This window comes from Macaca thibetana, chromosome 15 (genome assembly GCF_024542745.1).
Source record: "Macaca thibetana thibetana isolate TM-01 chromosome 15, ASM2454274v1, whole genome shotgun sequence".
Classification (NCBI taxonomy): domain Eukaryota; kingdom Metazoa; phylum Chordata; class Mammalia; order Primates; family Cercopithecidae; genus Macaca; species Macaca thibetana.
In genome coordinates, this window is record NC_065592.1 from 28,228,213 (window position 1) to 28,248,262 (window position 20,050).

Here is a 20,050-nt window from a genome sequence, read left to right on the forward strand (position 1 = left end):
GAGACTGGATCTCACTTAGACACCCAGGCTAGAGTGCAGTGCCACAATCGCAGCTCGCTGCAGCCTCCACCTCCCAGGTTCAAGCTATGCTGCCCAGGCAAGTCTTGAATGCTTGGCCTCAAGTGGTCCTTTTGCCTTGGATTCCCAAAGTGCTAGGATTACAGTCGTGAGCCAAAGAACCCAGCCTGGGAATGGAATTTTGTTTTGTTTTATTTTAGGTTACATAAATTAATAAGGGAGAGAGAGCGAGTGAGAAAGAAAGAATTTGGCAGCCCAGTGGGGATAAAGTGCAACAAACTCTGATGAGTATGAAGAATTCAACTCTCAGCATTTTGTTTTTAGGGTCCATCCAAGTCGCTTTATGTACATCGATCCCAGTGCTTCTGATGCTGCATATATCCCATGGTATGCATCCACCACACTTGGTCCACACACTCTGTCATGGGCTGGACTGTGTCTTCCCCAATTTCATGTGTTGAAGTCTCCAAGTACCAGTACTCACAATGTAACTGTATTTGGAGATAGGGCCTCTCAAGAGGTAATTAAGGTTAAATGAGGCCATATTAGTGAGCCCTAATCCATTTGACAGTATTTGAAGACAAAGCCTTGGAAGACGTGATTAAGCTAAACTGAGGCTGACAAGTGGGGCTCTAATCCAACATGACAGGTACCCTCACAAGGAGAGACATTGAGCCAGGTGTGGTGGTGGGCCTGTAATCCCAGCTTCTAGGGAGGCTGAAGGACGATCACTTGAGCCCAGGAGTTCAAGGCTGCAATGAGCTGTGATACCCAGCACTGCACTCCAGCCTGGGTGACAGAGCGAGACCTCAAAATAATTAAAATTAAGTAAATAAATTAAAGACATTGAATCTTCATAATGACTGGGAGTTACACATTGTTCTTATCCCCATCTTGCTGATGGCTGAACTGAGTGAGGCAAAGAGAAGGTAAGTCTTTGAAAGCTACACAGCTAGTAAGTGGCAGGTGCAGGCTTCGAACCTGCAGCCGTCTAATACCAACCACTTAGCTTCACGTTCAACCCCTGCCTGATACCACCTCTCCTTGCAGAGGCCGGGTCAAGGCCTGATGTTTGCTAGGATGTGACTTGTGGGGCACCTCAGTGGCAAGAACGCTCACTCCTGCCTGGGGGCGTCTGGCAAGGGTTCCTTGAGGTGACCTTGAATTGGCTCCTGGAAGGCGAGTCCAGGAGTCCCCAACCCGCCTACACACATAAACACATGCGCACATGCACACACACACACATGCACACACACGCGCGTGCACATGCACTTAGGCACACACAGAAACGCGCACACACACACAAACACACTCAGATTCCCTGACACTTGTTTTCCTCCTGAGACCTTTTCGGGGCGGGGCTCTCACCCTCCAGAAGCAGCCCCGCCTTGCAGCGGCCCCACCCTCTCCTGGGACCTGTCATAAAGCTGTCCTCCTGCGCCCGGCCGCGCAGCCCCAGCCGCCTTCCCCAGCAGTGGAACCCACCGGCTCCTGTAAGGAGACCTCCTGCTTTCTTTCCTTCGCTTTTCTCCCTCCCTTAACCCCCTTGCTTTCTTCTTGCCAAGTTTCTAGACGCCCCAGTGAAGGAGGTTTGCGCTTCGCCCTCCTCCCTTTACGCCGAAATGACCGCTGGGTCTTGCACTCGGAGGATCTTGGGAGCCCAAGTCTCGACGCCTCCCGGCCCTGCACTTCCTTGGAGAGCTTGGAGACGCGCGCGGGAGGAAATAGGAAAGCTTGGTTACAATCCGGGACACCCGGTAGCTGCCTGCACCCGGGAAGGGGCAGGCCGGGGAACTTGCGGGACTGCACAACTCGGGGAGGGTAGAAGAAGAAAGATCCGGGTGGGGGTTTGGGAAGGGGCACGCAGGCGGCGGTGGGAGCAAAGGGCGAGCGGGCAAAGGCCGGTCGCCCCGCCAGGCCCCCTCTTCGGGCGGGCGAGACCTTCCCGGGACCTCGCCCCTCTGGGGCCAGACCCTTTCCAGGAGGGCTTCTGGACTTGTAGCGAGTTTGGAATGCCCAGCGGTTGCTTTCTAGGGAAAACGGACAAAGATGTGTGGACACTTAAAAAGTTGAACTCATAGAAATAACAACTAGCATGATGGTTGCCAGAGGCTGGGAGCGGATTCGGGGGTGAATGGGAGCTTGTTGGCCAAAGGGTACAAAGTTCAGAGACTAGAGGAGTAGGTTCTGAGATCTGTTGCACTGCAGGGTGACCAGCGCCAATAATATGTATTTCAAAATAAGAGCAAACTTCAAATGTCTCACCATAAAAATCATACTTAGGGTTGGGCGCGGTGGCTCATGCCTGTAATCCCAGCACTTTAGGAGGTCGAGGCGGGTGGATCATTCCAGCTCAGGGGTTCTAGACCAGTCTGGCCAACATGGGGAAACCCCGTCTCTACTAAAAAACCGGGCGTGGTGGCAGGCGCCTGTAATCCCAGCTACTCAGGAGGCTGAGACAGGAGAATCCCTTGAACCCGGGAGGCAGAGGTTGCACTGAGCTGAGATGGCGCCATTGCACTCCAGCGTGGGCGACAGAGCGAGACTCCGTCAACCACAACAACAACAAAAAGTCTTAATTAAAAAAAAAAAAAGAAGAAGAAGAAAGAACAACCCCAGGCTGCAGATCGGACCGCCCCCCTAGCTCCCGGCCACCCGCGGCACCGGTGGGGAGCTGGGGAGGTCACCGGCAGCTCCAGAACGTTTGTAACTGGATTGTTTGTAGCGGATGCACACGCGGGAAGGCTCGGGTCCCAAGTGATTCGGCGGAGTTCAGTCAAAGCAGAACGTCCTGAACCCCCAGCTCTGGGCAGCCTTCATCATCCTCGCTTGCTTTGGTGTAGAGTTTAAGCTCAAAATCGGTTTGGTGTGCAGTTTAAACTCAAATCCCTCCTGGGCCAAAGAAAACTCGCGCCCGATGGCTGAGCCCAAGTGGCTCACACCTGGAATCCCAGCACTTTGGGAGGCCGAGGCTAGCTATAGCAGATCGCTTAGGCAACACAGTGAGGCTCGTCTCTACAAGAAAGAGAGACAAAAAAGTATTAAAAAAACAAAACAAAACAGACAAACAAAAGGCACCTGAAAATGGGGCGAAGCAGCGGCGCCCCCCGGTGGTTTTCGGGAGTTCTGAGACTGCCTTGAAATGCCTGGCTCCTTCTTTCTGAAAGAGGTGCATGGACTTCTTTCTATGGGGTTCTTTCTGTTTGATGCTTTTTCTTAGAATTCACTCCATGTGAGATGAGAAACGGAATGGAATATTCGCACTCCCCGTAACTGTTCAGTGCCATAAAGAAACTCTAGCCTAGCAGTGGCTGGGAAGAATTTCTTTGCTGATTTATATTTTTTCCTTGTCTTGAAGATTTCTTTAAACTTCAGTTTCCTCATCCGTACACTGGCAATGATACTAATGTCTATCTTATAGGGAAGTTATAAGCATAAAATGAGGTAATCTGTATGAAGTGCTTAGCACAGCACCAGAAACATAGTAAATATTAAATGAATGTGGTTGGCATTATCTGATAATGATGGGATTTGAGGATATTGTAGTTGTGCTATCTGGGCTCAGTTTGATGGCTAGGGAACTGTTAGAATGCAGTCATTTCATGGCAGTTGACTACATATTTACTGTGTTCTAGGAGCTTCAGGATGGTTCGTACTAAGATATGGACCCTGAAGAAGCACTTTGTTGGCCATCCTACTAAGAGTGACTTTGAGTTGAAGACAGCTGAGCTACCACCCTTAAAAAATGGAGGTAAGCCATACTCAAAATATTTCAGAGTTGGAAGGGACTGTATCAGTTAGCTTTTGCCACATAACAAACTACCCCAAAGTCTAGTGACTTTAAGCAACAATGGTTTATTAGTTCACAATTCTTTGGGTTGGCAATCTGGGCTGCATTAAGCTGGGTGGTTCTTCTTAGGTCTCATCTGGGGTAAGGTTAATTTAGGATGGGCCTTGCTCACATGTCTGCTGGTTAGCAGGCTTTCTGTTGGGGTGCATGCCTTAGTTCTCATCTATGTGGCCTTTCTAGTAGGCTAGTTTAAGCTCTGTTCTTATAGTGGTGCCATAGATCTAGAGCAGCAGGAGTTGGCAAGCTCCAGTGGGCAAGCATTTTTTTTTTTTTTTTTTTGAGACAGAGTCTTGCTCTGTTGCCCAGGTTGGAATATAGTGGCATGATCTTGGCTCATTGCAACCTCTACCTCCCAGGTCCAAGTGAGTCTCCTGACTCAGCCTCCTGAGTAGCTGGGATTACAGGTATGCGCCACCATGCCCTGCTAATTTTTGTATTTTTTTTGAGACGGAGTCTTGCTCTGTCACCCAAGCTGGAGTGCAGTGGAGCAATCTCGGCCCACTGCAACCTCTCCCTCTCAGATTCAAGCGATTCTCCCTGCCTCATCCTCCTGAGTAGCTGGGATTACTGGCACCCACCAACACGCCCAGCTAATTTTTTTTTTTTTTGTATTTTTAGTAGAGATGGAGTTTCACCATGTTGGCCAGGCTGGTGTCGAACTCCTGACTCCAGGCTGGTCTCGAACTCCTGACTTCAGGTGATCCACCCGCCTCGGCCTCCCAAAGTGCTGGAATTAGGGCATTAGTCACATTGCCCGGCCTTAATGTTTGTATTTTTAGTAGAGACGGTGTTTCCCCATCTTTGCCAGGCTGGTCTTGAACTCCTGACCTCAGATGATCAGCCCGCCTTGACTTCCCAAAGTGCTGGGATTAAAGGTGTGAGCCACCGTGCCCCACTGTGCAAGCACTTTTCAAGCCTCTACTTGTGCCACATTTGCTAGTATCCCACGGTGAAAGCAAATCAGAAAACCAAGCTCAGATTTGAGAGGCAGAAAATAGATTTCTTGATGGGAGAAATGGCAAGGAGACCAGCACACAAGGGTGGGACTTATTTGTGGCCATTTTGCAATCTGCCACAAAGACCTTTTTTTTTTTTTTTTTTTTTTGAGTCGGAGTCTCGCTCTGTCACCCAGGCTGGAGTGCAGTGGCCAGATCTCAGCTCACTGCAAGCTCCGCCTCCCGGGTTCACGCCATTCTCCTGCCTCACCCTCCGGAGTAGCTGGGACTACAGGCGCCTGCCACCTCGCCCGGCTAGTTTTTTGTATTTTTTAGTAGAGACGGGGTTTCACCGGGTTAGCCAGGATGGTCTCGATCTCCTGACCTTGTGATCCGCCCGTCTCGGCCTCCCAAAGTGCTGGGATTACAGGCTGAGCCACCGCGCCCGGCTCTGCCACAAAGACCTTACCAGGGTTTTCTGTGTGAAGCCTCGATGTCACGTGGCAGGATTCCCCTGCTTTCATTGATAATTGAAATTCATGCTTGAGTGCGTTACTCTTCCTGGCTTTGACCAGACTATGGGGAGGATGTCCTCTGTATCCTCATGAGCCTGATGATGGCAGTGAGGTAAGCACTACCCAGTAGCTATATGAAGAGTTCAGACTATAAGAGGAGTCTCTAAGGAGTGTTTACAGGTAGGTATAAGCTTTTGAGAAAAGGGGATGCAATTAAGTAGCATGGCAAAGTGATCAGTCGCATCTAAACTGTGATGGCTATGACTCAAATTCAAAATTCCAAAGAATGTGTACATGAGAGTCACTCCAGCAAAATGCATGTTCTCTAACACTAACTGGGGCTGGTGGTGAAACTGGAACATAATGGTTTAAATGTGGCCTTGGGCAAGTTACTTAACCTAACCTTAAATAAAATGGAAACAATATTTGTTGAATATCAAATGACATAATTCATGTAAAGCATGGAATGAGTGCTGAGTAAATAGCATTATTATTATTATTATTATTATTATTATTATTAACTGGGCTGGGCCAAAAACGAGAACCCCTTCTTGTCTCTGCTATAGAAGCACAGATAGGAAGACATTCCTGAAGCAGAGTATTATCTGTGTTGTTTTAGAATACCAAAAACAGGCTGGGCGTGGTGGCTCATGCCTGTAATCCCAGCACTTTGGGAGGCCAAGGCAGGCAGATCTCTTGAGGTTAGAAGTTCAAGACCAGACTGGCCAACACAGTGAAACCCTGTCTCCACTAAAAATACAAAAATTAGCCGGGTGTGGTGGCAGGCACCTGTAATCCCAGCTACTCAGGTACCCAGGCACCTGTAATCCCAGCTACAGGCAGGCACCTGTAATCCCAGCTACTCAGGAGGCTGAGACAGGAGAATCACTTGAACCTGGGAGATGGAGGTTGCAGTGTGTAGAGATCAAGCCACTGCACTCCAGCCTGGGGAACAGAGCAAGACTCCGTCTCAGAAAAAAAAAGAATGCCAAAACAAAGGCATCAGGCCTTGAGCTCTGTTTTTTTCCTTCAACTTTTATTTTGAGGGATACATATGCAGGCTTGTTATACGGGTAAATCGCACGTGGCTGAGGTTTGGTGTCCGAATGATCCGTCGCCCAGTTAGAGAGCAAGGTACCTCATACGTAGTTTCTCAACCTTCATCCCAGTCGCACCCTCCCCTGTCTCGTGGTGCTCAGTGTCTATTGTTCCTCTCAGGCCTTGAGTTTCTAATTGCCTATGGTATGCTTTATTTTGTAGAGGTCCTGCTTGAAGCTTTGTTCCTCACCGTGGATCCTTACATGAGGTATTATTTATTTCCCCCCTCAAAATGCTAATGCTGTGTCAAATGCTATTTGGAAGTAGTTCATCTTTTAAAATATCCAACTGACTTAAAACATTGTCGCTTTCCCTCTGTTTCTTGCAGCCAGTAACAGTGATGGGATTCATGTACATTCATCTTTTGCAGGCAAAGGTCTAAGTAGCTTAGTGAGGGATCACCTCGGTTCCTTTGTCCCAACCATCTCCTATCTGCCCTGCACAATTTGCCTTTCACTGCTCAACAGAATTACCTCCAGAAAGAAAAGAAAAAGAAAAAAAACCCTTAAAAGAAAAAATAAAAAATAAAGCCTGGGCAACATGGCAAAACCCTGTCTCTACTAAAAATACAAAAAATTAGCTAGGCGTGGTGGCGCATGCCTATCGTCCGAGCTACTCAGGAGGATGAGGCAGAAAGATCACTTGAGCCTGGGAGGCAGAGGTTGCAGTGATCCGAGATCGTGCCACTGTACTCCAGCCTAGGTAACGGAGTAAGACCCCATCTCATAAAGAAAAAAGAAGCCAAACCCAAATTTGTCTATTTCACTACTGGCAAATAATTTGGATAGAGGAAGATGCTAAAACTAAAATCAGCTTCTCTGGCCTTCCATTTACCTGTATTCTTTTAATGTAGGTAAATCTGCAGTTGACTCAAACTTATATACTCAGCAAACAACTCAGGGAGGGGAGGAAATCAAAAGGCTTTATTGACCACTAAGTCCTCAGTATTTTTTTGCCCAGGTAAATAACATAGCCATCATTCTTTTACATTTTTTTCATAGCTCATTGATAAAGATTCAAATCTGAAGAGGAAAATACAGTTTAAAAATGTTAATTGGCATCTTTTTGTGTAGCTAGTGTTTTGGGTAATATAACCACCCAGTGGTGCCTGGGTTATATTTTTTAAGTCATTGGTAGAAATTCATCTTTACCGGAACATGGCGGTAAGACTTTTGTGTTCACTCATTAAAAAATCCAATCGGAGTGCTTATCTGAGGTCACAGAGCAGAACTTCCTCTAACAGCTTTCCTCCTGCATCTCACCTAGTTGTAGCCCTTCATCTGTCTGGGTTTTATTGCCGCATACACTTACCCAGCAGTTTTCCATTAGCTTGAAACTCAAAACAGTCCCCCGACGCTCTTATGTGTTAAGAATGGATTTTTTTTTTTTTTCAGATTTTTAGCCAAAACATTGAAAGAAGGTGATAGAATGATGGGGCAGCAAGTGGCCAGGTAATTATTTCCATTTGTCCCAATGCTTGGAAAATATGTCTCCTCTTTACCTCCTGCTGCATCCTGTCTCTGTCCATCACTCCTACAATTTCTTCAGCCTGTGTGGGTCACTCACTGTGTGATCTTGGAATCAACTTGGGAAATCTTGTTCTCTTCCTGACTAGCTGGAAAGGAGGGAAGGGTGTGAAATTGTCATTTTTTCAGCTTCACTTTGCCATCCTTACTTTTAATTACTTAAAAAAAAAAAAAAATATTCGTCCAGGTCATGATTATTGTAAAAATTCAAACAAAACAAAAATTTTTATCTTGGAAATTGAAAGTTCCCCCATCATCTGAACCTTAAAGACAACTATTGTTAATATATTATTATTTCAAAAATTGTGGGCCAGCACAGTGGCTGATGCCTGTAATCCCAGCACTTTGGGAAGCCAAGGTGGGCAGATTACTTGAAGTCAGGAGTTGGAGACCTGCCTGGCCAACATGGTGAAACCCTGTCTCTACTAAAAATATAAAAATTAACTGAGTGTGGTGGTGCATGCCTGTAATCCTAGCTACTCGGGAGGCTGAGGCAGGAGAATCGCTTGAACCTGGGAGGCGGAGGTTGCAGTGAGCCAAGGTTGCACCACTGCACTCCAGCCTGGGCGATAGAGCAAGAGTCCATCTCAAAAAAAAATAAAGAAAGAAAGAAAAGAAAAAGAAAAAGAAAAATTGTTCAGTGCACATACTTTTATATATAAATTTCGCTTTTTTTTTTGTTATTATTCTTTTGAGACAGAGTCTTGCTCTTGTTGCCCATGCTGGAGTGCAATGGCACAATCTTGGCTCACCGCAACCTCCACCTCCCAGGTTCAAGCGATTCTGATTCTTCTGCCTCAGTCTCCTGAGTAGCTGGGTTTACAGGCATGCACCAGCACACCCCCGCAAATTTTGTACTTTTAGTAGAGATGGGGTTTCTCCATGTTGGTCTGGCTAGTCTAGAGCTCCTGACCTCTGCTGATCCTCCCGCCTCAGCCTCCCAAAGTGCTGGGATTACAGGCATGAGCCACCACACTCGGCCTATATATGAATTTTAAATGGAATTATATGCCCTTCAGAAAACTGCTTTCTCTCAATTAGTATGTTAAGGATATATTTTATTGACAGTATATAAATATACCACCTACCTTTTAATAGCTGCAAGTTATTTTATTATATTCCACTATTTAACTAATCTACTACTGATAACAACTGTTTTCAATTTTTTCTATGACAAATAATTCTTGAAGGAGCATGTATGTATTTATATGTGTGTATCTGTGTATTCTTTGCCTTCTTGGATAAGTATTGCTTTACATTAAATTCCCAGAAGTATAAATTCTAGACCTAAAGAAATGTATATTTTTAATCTGAAAAGATGATGACAAATTGTTCTTCAGAAAAATTTTATGAAGGCCAGACGCAGTGGCTCATGCCTGTAATCCCAGCACTTTGGGAGGCCGAGGCAGGAAGATGACTTGAGGTCAAGAGTTTGAGACCAGCCTGGCCAACATGACAAAACCCCATCTCTACTAAAAATATGAAAATTAGCCAGGTGTGGTGGTGGGCATCTGTAATCCTAGCTATTCAGGAGGCTGAGGCATGAGAATCGCTTGAACCCAGGAGGCAGAGGTCGCAGTGAGCTGAGATCACACCTCTGCTCTCCAGCCTGGGCAATAGAGTGACACTTGGTCTCAAAAAAAAAAAAAAAAAAAAAAAAAAGTATGAATGTTCACTCCTACAAATAGTATTAACCTGTTTCCCTTATACTGTTCACCATCAGTCTCAGCAACCTAAGATGAATATATTGATACTTTATGCTTAGTTTAGTTTGCATTTCTTTTATTATTAGTGATGTTGATCTTCTTTTTGTAGGTTAATTCTCAATTTTCTTCTGTGGATTGTCTGTTTATATCCTTTGCCCTTTTCCTTTAGGTCTTATCATTTGTTATATTGATTTGTAAAAGCTTCTTGTATGTTCAGGATATTAGTGTTGCAAATGTTCGCGTATTTGTTGATCTTTCTTCTGTGTCCAATTACACTTTAAAATTTTATGTGATAAAATTATAAGTATTTATAATTATGGTCCTTCGGTTTCATCTCATGCTTAGAAAGGGATTTCCCACTCCATAATTACTAAAATATTTATTTATGCCAGGGGCAGTGGCTCACGCTTGCAATCCCAGCACTCTGGGAGGCCAAGGCGAGCGGATCACCTGAGGTCGGGAGTTCAAAACCAGCCTGGCTAACATGGCAAAACCCCATCTCCACTAAAAGTACAAAAATTAGCTAGGCACAGTGGTAGGCGCTTGTAATCCTAGCTACTTGGGAAGCTGAGGCAGGAGAATCGCTTGAACCAAGGAGGTGGAGGTTGGAGTGAGCAGAGATCGCGCCATTGCACTCCAGCCTTGGGCGACAGAGCGAGACTCCGTCTGAAAAAAAAAAAATTATTCATGTTTTCTGTATTTTATAGTTTAATTTGGGATTTTGGCAATATGCAGAAAGAGTTACAAACGTTTTGGGCTGGGCGCGGTGGCTCAAGCCTGTAATCCCAGCACTTTGGGAGGCCGAGACGGGCGGATCACGAGGTCAGGAGATCGAGACCATCCTGGCTAACACGGTGAAACCCCGTCTCTACTAAAAATACAAAAAACTAGCCGGGCGAGGTGGCGGGCGCCTGTAGTCCCAGCTACTCGGGAGGCTGAGGCAGGAGAATGGTGTGAACCCGGGAGGCGGAGCTTGCAGTGAGCTGAGATCCGGCCACTGCACTCCACCCTGGGCGACAGAGCAAGACTCCGTCTCAAAACAAAAAAGAGTTACAAACGTTTTAATACTCTTTGACCTAGTAATACCATTTATAGAAATCCTGACTAAGGAAACAGTATTGAGCCAAGTGCAGTGGCTCATTCCTATAATCCCAGCACTTCAGGAGGCCGAGGTGGGTGGATCTGGGAGTTTGAGACCCCATCTCTACAAAAAAATACAAAAAAAGTCTGGGCACAGTGGCTCACGCCTGTAATCTCAGTACTTTGGGAGGCTGAGGTGAGTGGATCACCTGAGGTCAGGAGTTCAAGATTAGCCCGGGCAACAGGGTGAAACCTCGTCTCTACTAAAAATACAAAAATTAGCTGGGCGTGGTGGTGGTCGCCTGTAATCCCAGCTATTCAGGAGGCCAAGGTACGAGAACTGCTTGAACCTGGGAGGTGGAGGTTGCAGTGAGCTGATATCATGCCATTGCACTCCAGCCTGGGCAACAGATTGAAACTCTTTGTCTCAAAAAAAAAAAAAAAAAAAAATTGGTTGGGCATGGTGGCTCACGCCTGTAATCCCAGCACTTTGGGAGGCCAAGGCAGGCGAATCACGAGGTCAGGAGATCGAGACCATCCTGGCTAACACGGTGAAACCCCATCGCTACTAAAAATACAAAAAATTAGCTGGTCATGGTGGCGGGCACCTGTAGTCCCAGCTACTCTGGAGACTGAGGCAGGAGAATGGTGTGAACCTGGGAGGCGGAGCTTGCAGTGAGCCGAGATTGCACTATTGCACTCCAGCCTGGGCAACAGAGTGAGACTCCGTCTCAAAAAAAAAAAATTAGCTGGATGTGGTAGTGTGCTACTGTGGTCCCAGCTGCTCAGGAGGTCAAGGTAGGAAGATCATTTGAGCTCAGGGGAGGTTGAGGTTGCAGCAAGCCATGATCACACCACTACACTCCAGCCTGAGCAACAGAGGGAGACCGTGTCTCAAAAAAAAAGAAAGAAAATAATAATGTTTATGAATATTAATTAAAATATATTTCCTAGCAAGCAGACTCAGAGAAAAAAGGAAAAAATAATTAACATTGGGAAAAATACTGAAAGTATCCTAATAAAGGGGGCATAATTAAATTCATTACATTTTTTGAAGGATTCTTACTAACATGGAAAAAAGTATAAATTATGTAGACCAATGTAATGTTGACAGATAAATTATAGGTTATAAAACATATACAATTACTTCAATTATGTAAATATGTATAAAACAGCCGGGTGCGTGGCTCACGCCTATAATCCCAGCACTTTGAGAGGACAAGGCAGATGGATCACGAGGTCAAGAGATCAAGACCATCCTGCCCAATATGGTGAAACCCCGTCTCTACTAAAAATACAAAAATTAGCTGGGTGTGATGGCACATGCCTGTAGTCCCAGCTATTCGGGAGGCTGAGGCAGGAGAATTGCTTGAACCCGGGAGTCAGAGGTTGCAGTATGCCGAGAAGGCGCCATTGCACTCCAGCCAGGTGACAGAGCAAGTCTCTGTCTCAAAGAAAATAAACATAAAAATTAAAAAATATGTATAGTACACATTTTAAAATATACCATTGAGACTGACATAAAATACACCCAAATGTTAGCAGTTGTCTTTGTGCTGTGAGATTAGAACTGATATTTTTATTTTATATGTTTAGAATTTTCTAGAATAAATATGTGTTATATAACTTTATGATCTGGGGACGAAAGATGGTAAAGAAGGATAAAGAGTTGGATGAAGAAAAGGGAATCAGTAAATGAGACAGAAAGGGTGCATCTTAGAGGAGGAGGCAAAAAGCCAGCAGAGATCATTAGTATCCTGGGAACCAATGAGGGGAGACTTTTGGGTGACCCTGTGTTAATAGAGTGGAAAAGGGTAGGCCGGGTGCAGTGGCTCACACCTGTAATCCCAGCACTTTGGGAGGCCAAGGTAGGTGAATCACCTGAGGTCAGGATTTCGAGACCAGCCTGGCCAACATGGGGAAACCCCATCCCTACTAAAACGACAAAAATTAGCCTGGTGTGGTGGTAGGCGCCTATAATCCCAGCTACTCAGGAGGCTGAGGCAGGAGAATTGCTTGAACCCAGGAGGTGAAGGTTGCAGTGAGCCGAGATCACACCATTGCACTTCAGCCTAGGCGACAAGAGCAAGACTCCATCTTAAAAAAAAAAAAGCATATATATATATATATAGAGAGAGAGAGAGAGAGAGAGAGAGACAGAGACAGAGACAGAGATAGAGAGAGAGAGACCGGTGGGGGAGAGAGTGGAAAAGTAAAACCAGACAATGATTAAGGAATATCCACTGGATTTTGTGCTCAGGAGGTTCTTGCGACCTTAATGGAGTAGTAGGGGTGGAAGGCAGGTTGCAGTGGGTTAGCACATGAATGGAAAGTGAAGAAGTTGGGCTGAAAAAGGAAGATGAAGGAGCAAGGAGATAGGGGAGGGATGGGATTATAAGACGGCAGAGTTGAGCATACTTATATGTTGAGTGAAAGGGAGAGTAGAGAGGAAAATCTCAAAGATTCTGGAGAGTGGAAGGCCAAGGGAAAGAGAGCGACACCTGAAGAAGAGAAGGCTAGTGTCCAGGTCACCTTGAGCCAGAGGACAGAGGCCTCTTGCTTAAAAGGAAGAGAAGTGGGTGAGAACAGGCGCTCCTCACCCCATGAGCCACTCCTCAAGTGGCTGGGTAAGTTGAGAGTTCTCTGATGATCCCTATGCCGATGGCTAAGAATTAAGATGGAGGGGGTGGTGGACTATCAGTTGTGGAATATCAACCTCAGTGCCCTTTTATCAACACTAACCCCACAGCATCCTGACTCCTTTGAAAGGGAAGACATGTCCCATGCCTTAATGTCTTAATGTGCTTTATCTTTCAGAGTTGTGGAAAGTAAAAATGCAGACCTACCAAAAGGAACTATTGTACTGACTTCTCCAGGCTGGACAACACACTCCATTTCTGATGGGAAAGATCTGGAAAAGCTGCTGACAGAGTGGCCAGACACAATACCAGTGTCTTTGGCTCTGGGGACAGTTGGCATGCCAGGGTGAGTTTCATGGATATAACCCCAAAAGAGAAGCAGAGGTTATACTTTCTGATTGAGTTATTCCTCTTGTGACAACCAGCATCCCCCTCTCCCAATATACCTTCTAGATATTTCCAGAGTAGGCTTTCAATTAGATATTCTGATCTAAGATACACAAAGCCTTTCCCAAACATTATCTCCTTTTAAAATAAAATGGAGACCGGACACGGTGGCTCATGCCTGTAATCCCAGCACTTTCGGAAGCCGAGGCAGGAGGATCACGAGGTCAGCAGTTCGAGACCATCCTGACCAACATGTAGAGACCAACATGTCTCTACTAAAAATACAAAAATTAGCCAGCCATGGTGGCATGTACCTGTACTCTCTGCTACTAAGGAGGCTGAGGCAGGAGAATCGCTTGAACCCAGGAGGCGGAGGTTGCAGTGGGCCGAGATCACACCACTGTACTCCAGCCTGGGTGACACAGTGAGATTCCATCTCAAAAAATAAAAAAATAAAATAAAATAAAATGGAGATAAGATGAAGAAGCCAAAAGTAAAGAAATTCTTGAGGGAAAATTCATGGTGTACTTTGGTCAATGGTTTGGAGAGCAAATACGTGTGCTCTTCCAGCTTAATTGAAGGAAATGATGCAAAACTTTGGGGGAATGTTAAATCTGTGGAGTCTGGACAGCTAAAAGACACCCTAGGTTTCAAAGTTCAACTTCTCTTATTGTCTATATTAGAAGTCCTAGCATTCTTGAGAGTTGACCCATCCCAGCCAGGTATGGTGGCTCATGCTGGTAATTCCAGCACTTTGGGAGGCTGAGGCAGGAGGATCGTCTTAGGTAAGGAGTTGGAAACCAGCCTGGGCAACATAGTGAGACCTTGTCTCTACAAAAAAATTTAGAAATGAGTTGGGTGTGGTGGTATGTGCCTGTAGTCCCAGCTACTTGGGAGGTTGAGGTGGGAGGATCCATTGAGCCCTAGAGGTTGAGGCTGCAGTGAGCTATGATTGCGCCACTGCACTCCAGCCTGGGCAACAGAGCAAGACCCTGTCTCAAAAAAAATTTTTTTGTAAAGGGAGTAGTTCTGAATTGCTAGCATTCATAAGAATCACCTAGAGTCTTATTAACATTTGGATTATTTCTGAATCAGTGGGTCTAGGGTGAGGCCTGAGAATCTAAATGTTTAGTAAACATTTCAGCTGGGTACAGTGGCTCACACCAGTAATTCCAGCACTTTGGGAGGCAGAGGTGGACAGATCACAAGGTCAGGAGTTCGAGACTAGCATGGTTAACATGGTGAAACCCTGTCTCTACTAAAGATACAAAAAATTAGCCAGGTGTGGTGGCGCATGCCTGCAATCCCTGCTCCTGGGGAGGCTGAGGCAGGAGAATCGTTTGAATCCAGGAGTCTGAGGTTGCAGTGAGCCAAGATCATGCCATTGCACTCCAGCCTGGGCGACAGGGCAAGACTCTCTCTCAAAAAAAAAAAAAAAAAAATTTCAGGTGATTCTGAGACAGGTGGTGCTGCCTCCCCCTTTTGAAAAACACTGTGTTAAGGGAATGTTAGATATATGGATTCTCAGAAAAGGTGCTTTCTGTGCCTGTCACTGCCTTCTATTCAATGCCAACCTCCCATGGGCCTCAAATATAGTCAGAGGCTGTGTGAGCTAAGTAACGTCAACAGGTAGTTGTTTTTTTTTTTTTTTTTTTTTTTTTTTTTTTTTAATGTAGAAATAACTTTACATGAATGTGTCTGAAATTCAGCAAGTGGCTTAACAATCACTATAATGGGTCTGGATTTTATTGGCTCAGATCCAGGGCTGCAAAAATATAGCTTAAAATTTTCCAATTTTACTGAACTTCATTTCTATCTCAAGCCCTCCTTTTGGCTGGTGTAATAAGAGAAAACCTCAGTTGAATTCAGTGATTTCTCACATCATTTCAAATTTAAAACTTTGGATTTCTTCTTTCTTCTCCCTGGGGTTGCTGCAAAGCTCCAAGGATAATAAAAGTTCAGTGTCAGTAGAAGAGGGACAACAACAACTTCTTGATCTCGATCTGTACTGGTCTTAAGCTGGTCTCCTGCTCAAAGTTACTTCCTTTCTCTAAGTTTTGAGATCTTTTCCCCCCTTCCTTCTTCCCACCCTTCCTTCCCCTTCCTTTTTTACACTTTGAAGGTTTTCTGAGGAATGAAATGGAAATACATGTATACCATCAAATGATCAGCCTCTAAACAAACACAACTCCTAGGTACCCCAAATTCATATTTCACTGAGAATTTGAACTCCTCAAAATTGCCACTGCCAAGGACATCATTGTGAAAGTAGAGGATGCTGAATACCGTCTTCCATGAAATTAGTGAGCACTAAACAATTCCAGCACTTCTGGGTCTTTCCTGCCTGCCCTGCACCCTCTACGGATGAAGGCTCTTCCTCTCCGTTCTCCTCTGTTATCCATCATTCCCTCTGGACTGTGAGCCAGGTGTAGGGGAGAAGAGGTGAAGGGAGACACGAGGAAACTTTGGTGGTGAAGAGAGTCTTCAATCCTATCACCTTCCAAACTCGCAATCCAATGAGATGTGGTGGTGTCTTCACCCAGTCCCCATCAGTACTGCCAGTGCTGCATCTTTGTATATCCAGTAGCTCTTTTCGTGCAAGCACTTTGACATCTTACTTATGGTAATATGGGGATATTTCGGAAGGTCTTCCATACCACTTTGGAGCCATGGAAAGCTCCAGATGCTCCCTGTGACCCTCTCATGCCTAATATCACACATTGTAGCTATCTGTGGCTATGTCACCATGATAACATAGGGGCTTCTCCCATGAAGCTCATCATCTCCATAGAACTTATATGGGAATGATGCATAGCTCTCTTTTCTTGAATCCCCAAAGTTTGAGAAAGATGATCTATCTTTTGCCCCTGAAAGTTGGCCAACTCTCCCTTCCCTCCCTAGTTGACATCATCTTTATTCCTATCTGAGAGTAGACATGGAGGAGGTAAAGCAACAGTGACTGGCAATATTTATTTCCTATATTTTTGTCTTTTACTCAGACCTATGACACTGGGCCATTGAGAAGACCTTCAAGATACATATATAAATGAGTTATAGAAGAAAGAAACAACTCTATTCATATATCCTTAATTTTCTTCCTTTAGCCTGACTGCCTACTTTGGCCTACTTGAAATCTGTGGTGTGAAGGGTGGAGAAACAGTGATGGTTAATGCAGCAGCTGGAGCTGTGGGCTCTGTTGTGGGGCAGATTGCAAAGCTCAAGGTAAGTGCCTTTCTCCAGTAACAAGCCTCTATTCTAAACCCACTGGTAATGCAACAGTGAACACAGCAGATCTTCCTTGGCCTCAGGGAATTTATAGTCCAGTGGTCTTCTTTAGAAGTTGGACACTGAGAAATTGGAAGAATGGGGAAAACTAGACCAAAGATAAGCTGAACATTGTTATTTGATAACATTGCAGACAATCAAGTCAGAAATGGCCTCTGTCTAGAGTAGAGAGTTTATCAGCATTAATCATTTTCATATTTTCTACTGAACATTCTATCGCTACAGCTTAATCTTCTTTCTTCATGATTGTCCTTAGCAACAGAAGAAGGGACTTGAGATCAGCCAACTTAGAGTCATCACCCACGTGGCCCCACTGCAAAGGCTGTTGTACTAGAAAGAAATGGGCATTCAGCCCAGAGCAGTGGGGCCACGGCTTGGGAACTAACTCCTGGCAGTACCTAGGACAAGGAAACATTGGCTCTAATTTAGGCAGATGTCTGCTCAAGGGATCCAATCTGATGGTGAGTGTATAGAGTAGGCGACAACTCAGACACAGTAGGGATTTGTTATTACATAGTGGGAAGGCGATGCGGCTTGACTGATCCTTTGCCCAAGGCTGGGATACAGGATTCAGGACCTAGGTCCTAGGGGACAAGTTAGATGGAGTACAGATGAGTACAGGGCTACAACCAACGGCTAAGGGTTTGGACTGGTCTCCAGTGCTAATGGGAGCTTGGAATACAAATATGAGGCTACCATAGAAGTTGTAGAATAATTTGTTTAAGTAAGTAACTAAATAGGAATAGATATTAAATTTTATCAAGTGCCATTGCAACATTTATCAGGTTTACATTTCCGTGAATGAATTACATTAGTTTTCCAATGTCAAACCATTCTCACATTTCCCGAATAAGCTTTACCTGTGTATGCTATATTATGGGCTTATACCTTTGGAATTTACTTGATAACATTTAAAATAGAAATTTTGCATCTATATTCACAAGTGAATTTGGTTTAAAGTTTACTTTTTCTTCTGGAATTTAGCTAGGCTTGGATTATGCTAAAATTACAAAATGAATTAGGATTATTTCTAAATATTCCTATTTCAAATATCCTATTAAAACCTTACGGGGCTTTTATCTCTTAAGTTTGAAAGGACTTGCGCTTAAGGCTGAGGCAGGAGAATGGCGTAAACCCGGGAGGTGGAGCTTGCAGTGAGCTGAGATCCGGCCACTGCACCCCAGCCTGGGCGGAGCAAGACTCCGTGCCTATAATCCCTTCTCTTCATCTTTTTACAGAATTCTGGCTGAGGCAAGAGGATCTCTTAAGCTCAGGAGTTCAAGACCAGTCTGGACAATGTTGTGAAACCTTGTCTCTAAATTTGAAAAAAAAAAAAATTCAAAGTACCCAATCTTTTACCCTCAAAGCTCTATAAAATTACTCTACTTTTTCTATTTCTATTTAGTGTTGCAGATGAGACATTCAAAGCCAATCTGATTCTCTTTCCTTTGTAGGTAATTAGACTTTTCTTTTAGGTGCTGATAAGTATTTCTTGTTTTTCTTTGAATTTAGAAATATCAGCAGGAAATGTCTATATCTGTCTTTGTTTAATCCTACCTGGAACTTAGTTAGCCTTTATAATCTGAAGGTCAACGTTTTCCTTCAGATGAAGAACAGTTTTCTTCTTCTATTTAATTATTTTTTTCATCTATTCTGTTTTCTTCATGAGGAATGGTATATATTCATTCTGTTTCCTTTAGGACTATTCTTGTATTCTATCTTTGCTCTCATCATTACATCTTTTGTACTTCTTGCTCTGAATTCTGTACTTTCTTAATCTGGTCCTCCAATTGAATTACATGACTTTCAGCAGCATCGGTTTCTAGATTAGCGGTTAAGTTTTTCATAGCTGAGGATCATCATATTCTGGGATTCTTTCCCCATAACCTGCACTTGTTGACTAATGCAGTATCCTTTTGAATTTCACTGAGAAACTTGAAATGGTATGAAGGCATCTTTTAAAATATCTACTCTTCTCTGTAGAAATTCCACTGGAGACTGCCATGCTAAGGAATTTATACTCAATCCTTAAGGAAGAGACATGATTGGCTCTGCTTTTTAGAAACATCACTTAGGCCTTGGTAGGAGAACAGTTCCTATGGACACTATACTAGAGACAAGAAGTCCACTTAGGAGGCTCTTATAATAATTCAGATGAAAATTTTGATGCATCAACAGAGATTGGAAGTCAGAGTCAGCTTTTTTTTTTTTTTTTTTTGAGACAGAGTTTTGCTCTTGTTGCTCAGGCTGGAGGGCGATGGCATGATCTCAGCTCACTGCAACCTCTGCCTCCTGGGTTCACGCGATTCTCCTGCCTCAGCCTCCCAAGTAGCTGGGATTGCAGGCATGCGCCACCACGCCTGGTTACTTTTGTATTTTTAGTAGAGACGGGGTTTCTCCATGTTGCTCAGGCTGGTCTGGAACCCCCGACCTCTGGTGATCCGCCCGCCGCAGCCTCCTAGAGTGCTGGGATTACAGGCATGAGCCACCGGCGGCTGGCCCAGAGTCAGCTTTTTTTTTTTTTTTTTTGAGACGGAGTCTCGCTCTGTCACCCAGGCTGGAGTGCAGTGGCCAGATCTCAGCTCACTGCAAGCTCCGCCTCCTGGGTTTGCACCATTCTCCTGCCTCAGCCTCCCGAGTAGCTGGGACTACAGGCGCCCGCCACCACGCATGGCTAGTTTTTTGTATTTTTTTTAGTAGAGACGGGGTTTCACCATGTTAGCCAGGATGGTCTCGATCTCCTGACCTCGTGATCCGTCTGTCTCGGCCTCCCAGAGTGCTGGGATTACAGGCATGAGCCACCGCGCCCGGCCGAGAGTCAGCTTTTAAGGGTGTTTGGTTAAAAAAGAGGAAGAAAACCAGGTGACTGGACGGGGATCATAAGACAAAGGAAAGCTTCTCCTTTGAGCCATGCTTCAGGTTTGGATAACTGGGTGGTATCCTTCTCTGCAATAGTGGATAGAAAAGAAACAAGTAAGAAGCAAGGAAAAAAGTATATTCCCTTTTGAAGA

At 44.8% G+C, this 20,050-nt stretch overlaps 3 protein-coding genes across 3 annotated transcripts in view; 2 read left to right on the forward strand and 1 right to left on the reverse strand.

The window, feature by feature from the left end:
• The window catches only part of GNG10 (G protein subunit gamma 10), a 484,859-nt gene that overhangs the window by 82,378 nt on the left and 382,431 nt on the right, over nt 1-20,050 (reverse strand). The gene's annotated exons all lie outside the window — the stretch shown is intronic.
• Nucleotides 1,427-20,050, forward strand: part of LOC126937744 (prostaglandin reductase 1) — an 81,421-nt gene continuing 62,797 nt past the window's right edge. Inside the window, exon 1 of the mRNA XM_050761447.1 lies at nt 1,427-1,511. The gene's annotated coding sequence lies outside the window, so the exon portion shown is untranslated. The remainder of the gene's footprint in view (nt 1,512-20,050) is intronic.
• The window catches only part of PTGR1 (prostaglandin reductase 1), a 35,752-nt gene continuing 17,128 nt past the window's right edge, over nt 1,427-20,050 (forward strand). The window contains exons 1-6 of the mRNA XM_050761446.1: nt 1,427-1,511; nt 3,654-3,769; nt 6,579-6,624; nt 7,811-7,867; nt 13,546-13,713; nt 16,859-16,976. Coding sequence (XP_050617403.1) covers nt 3,664-3,769; nt 6,579-6,624; nt 7,811-7,867; nt 13,546-13,713; nt 16,859-16,976 — 495 coding nt within the window. The 5' untranslated portion in view covers nt 1,427-1,511; nt 3,654-3,663. The remainder of the gene's footprint in view (nt 1,512-3,653; nt 3,770-6,578; nt 6,625-7,810; nt 7,868-13,545; nt 13,714-16,858; nt 16,977-20,050) is intronic.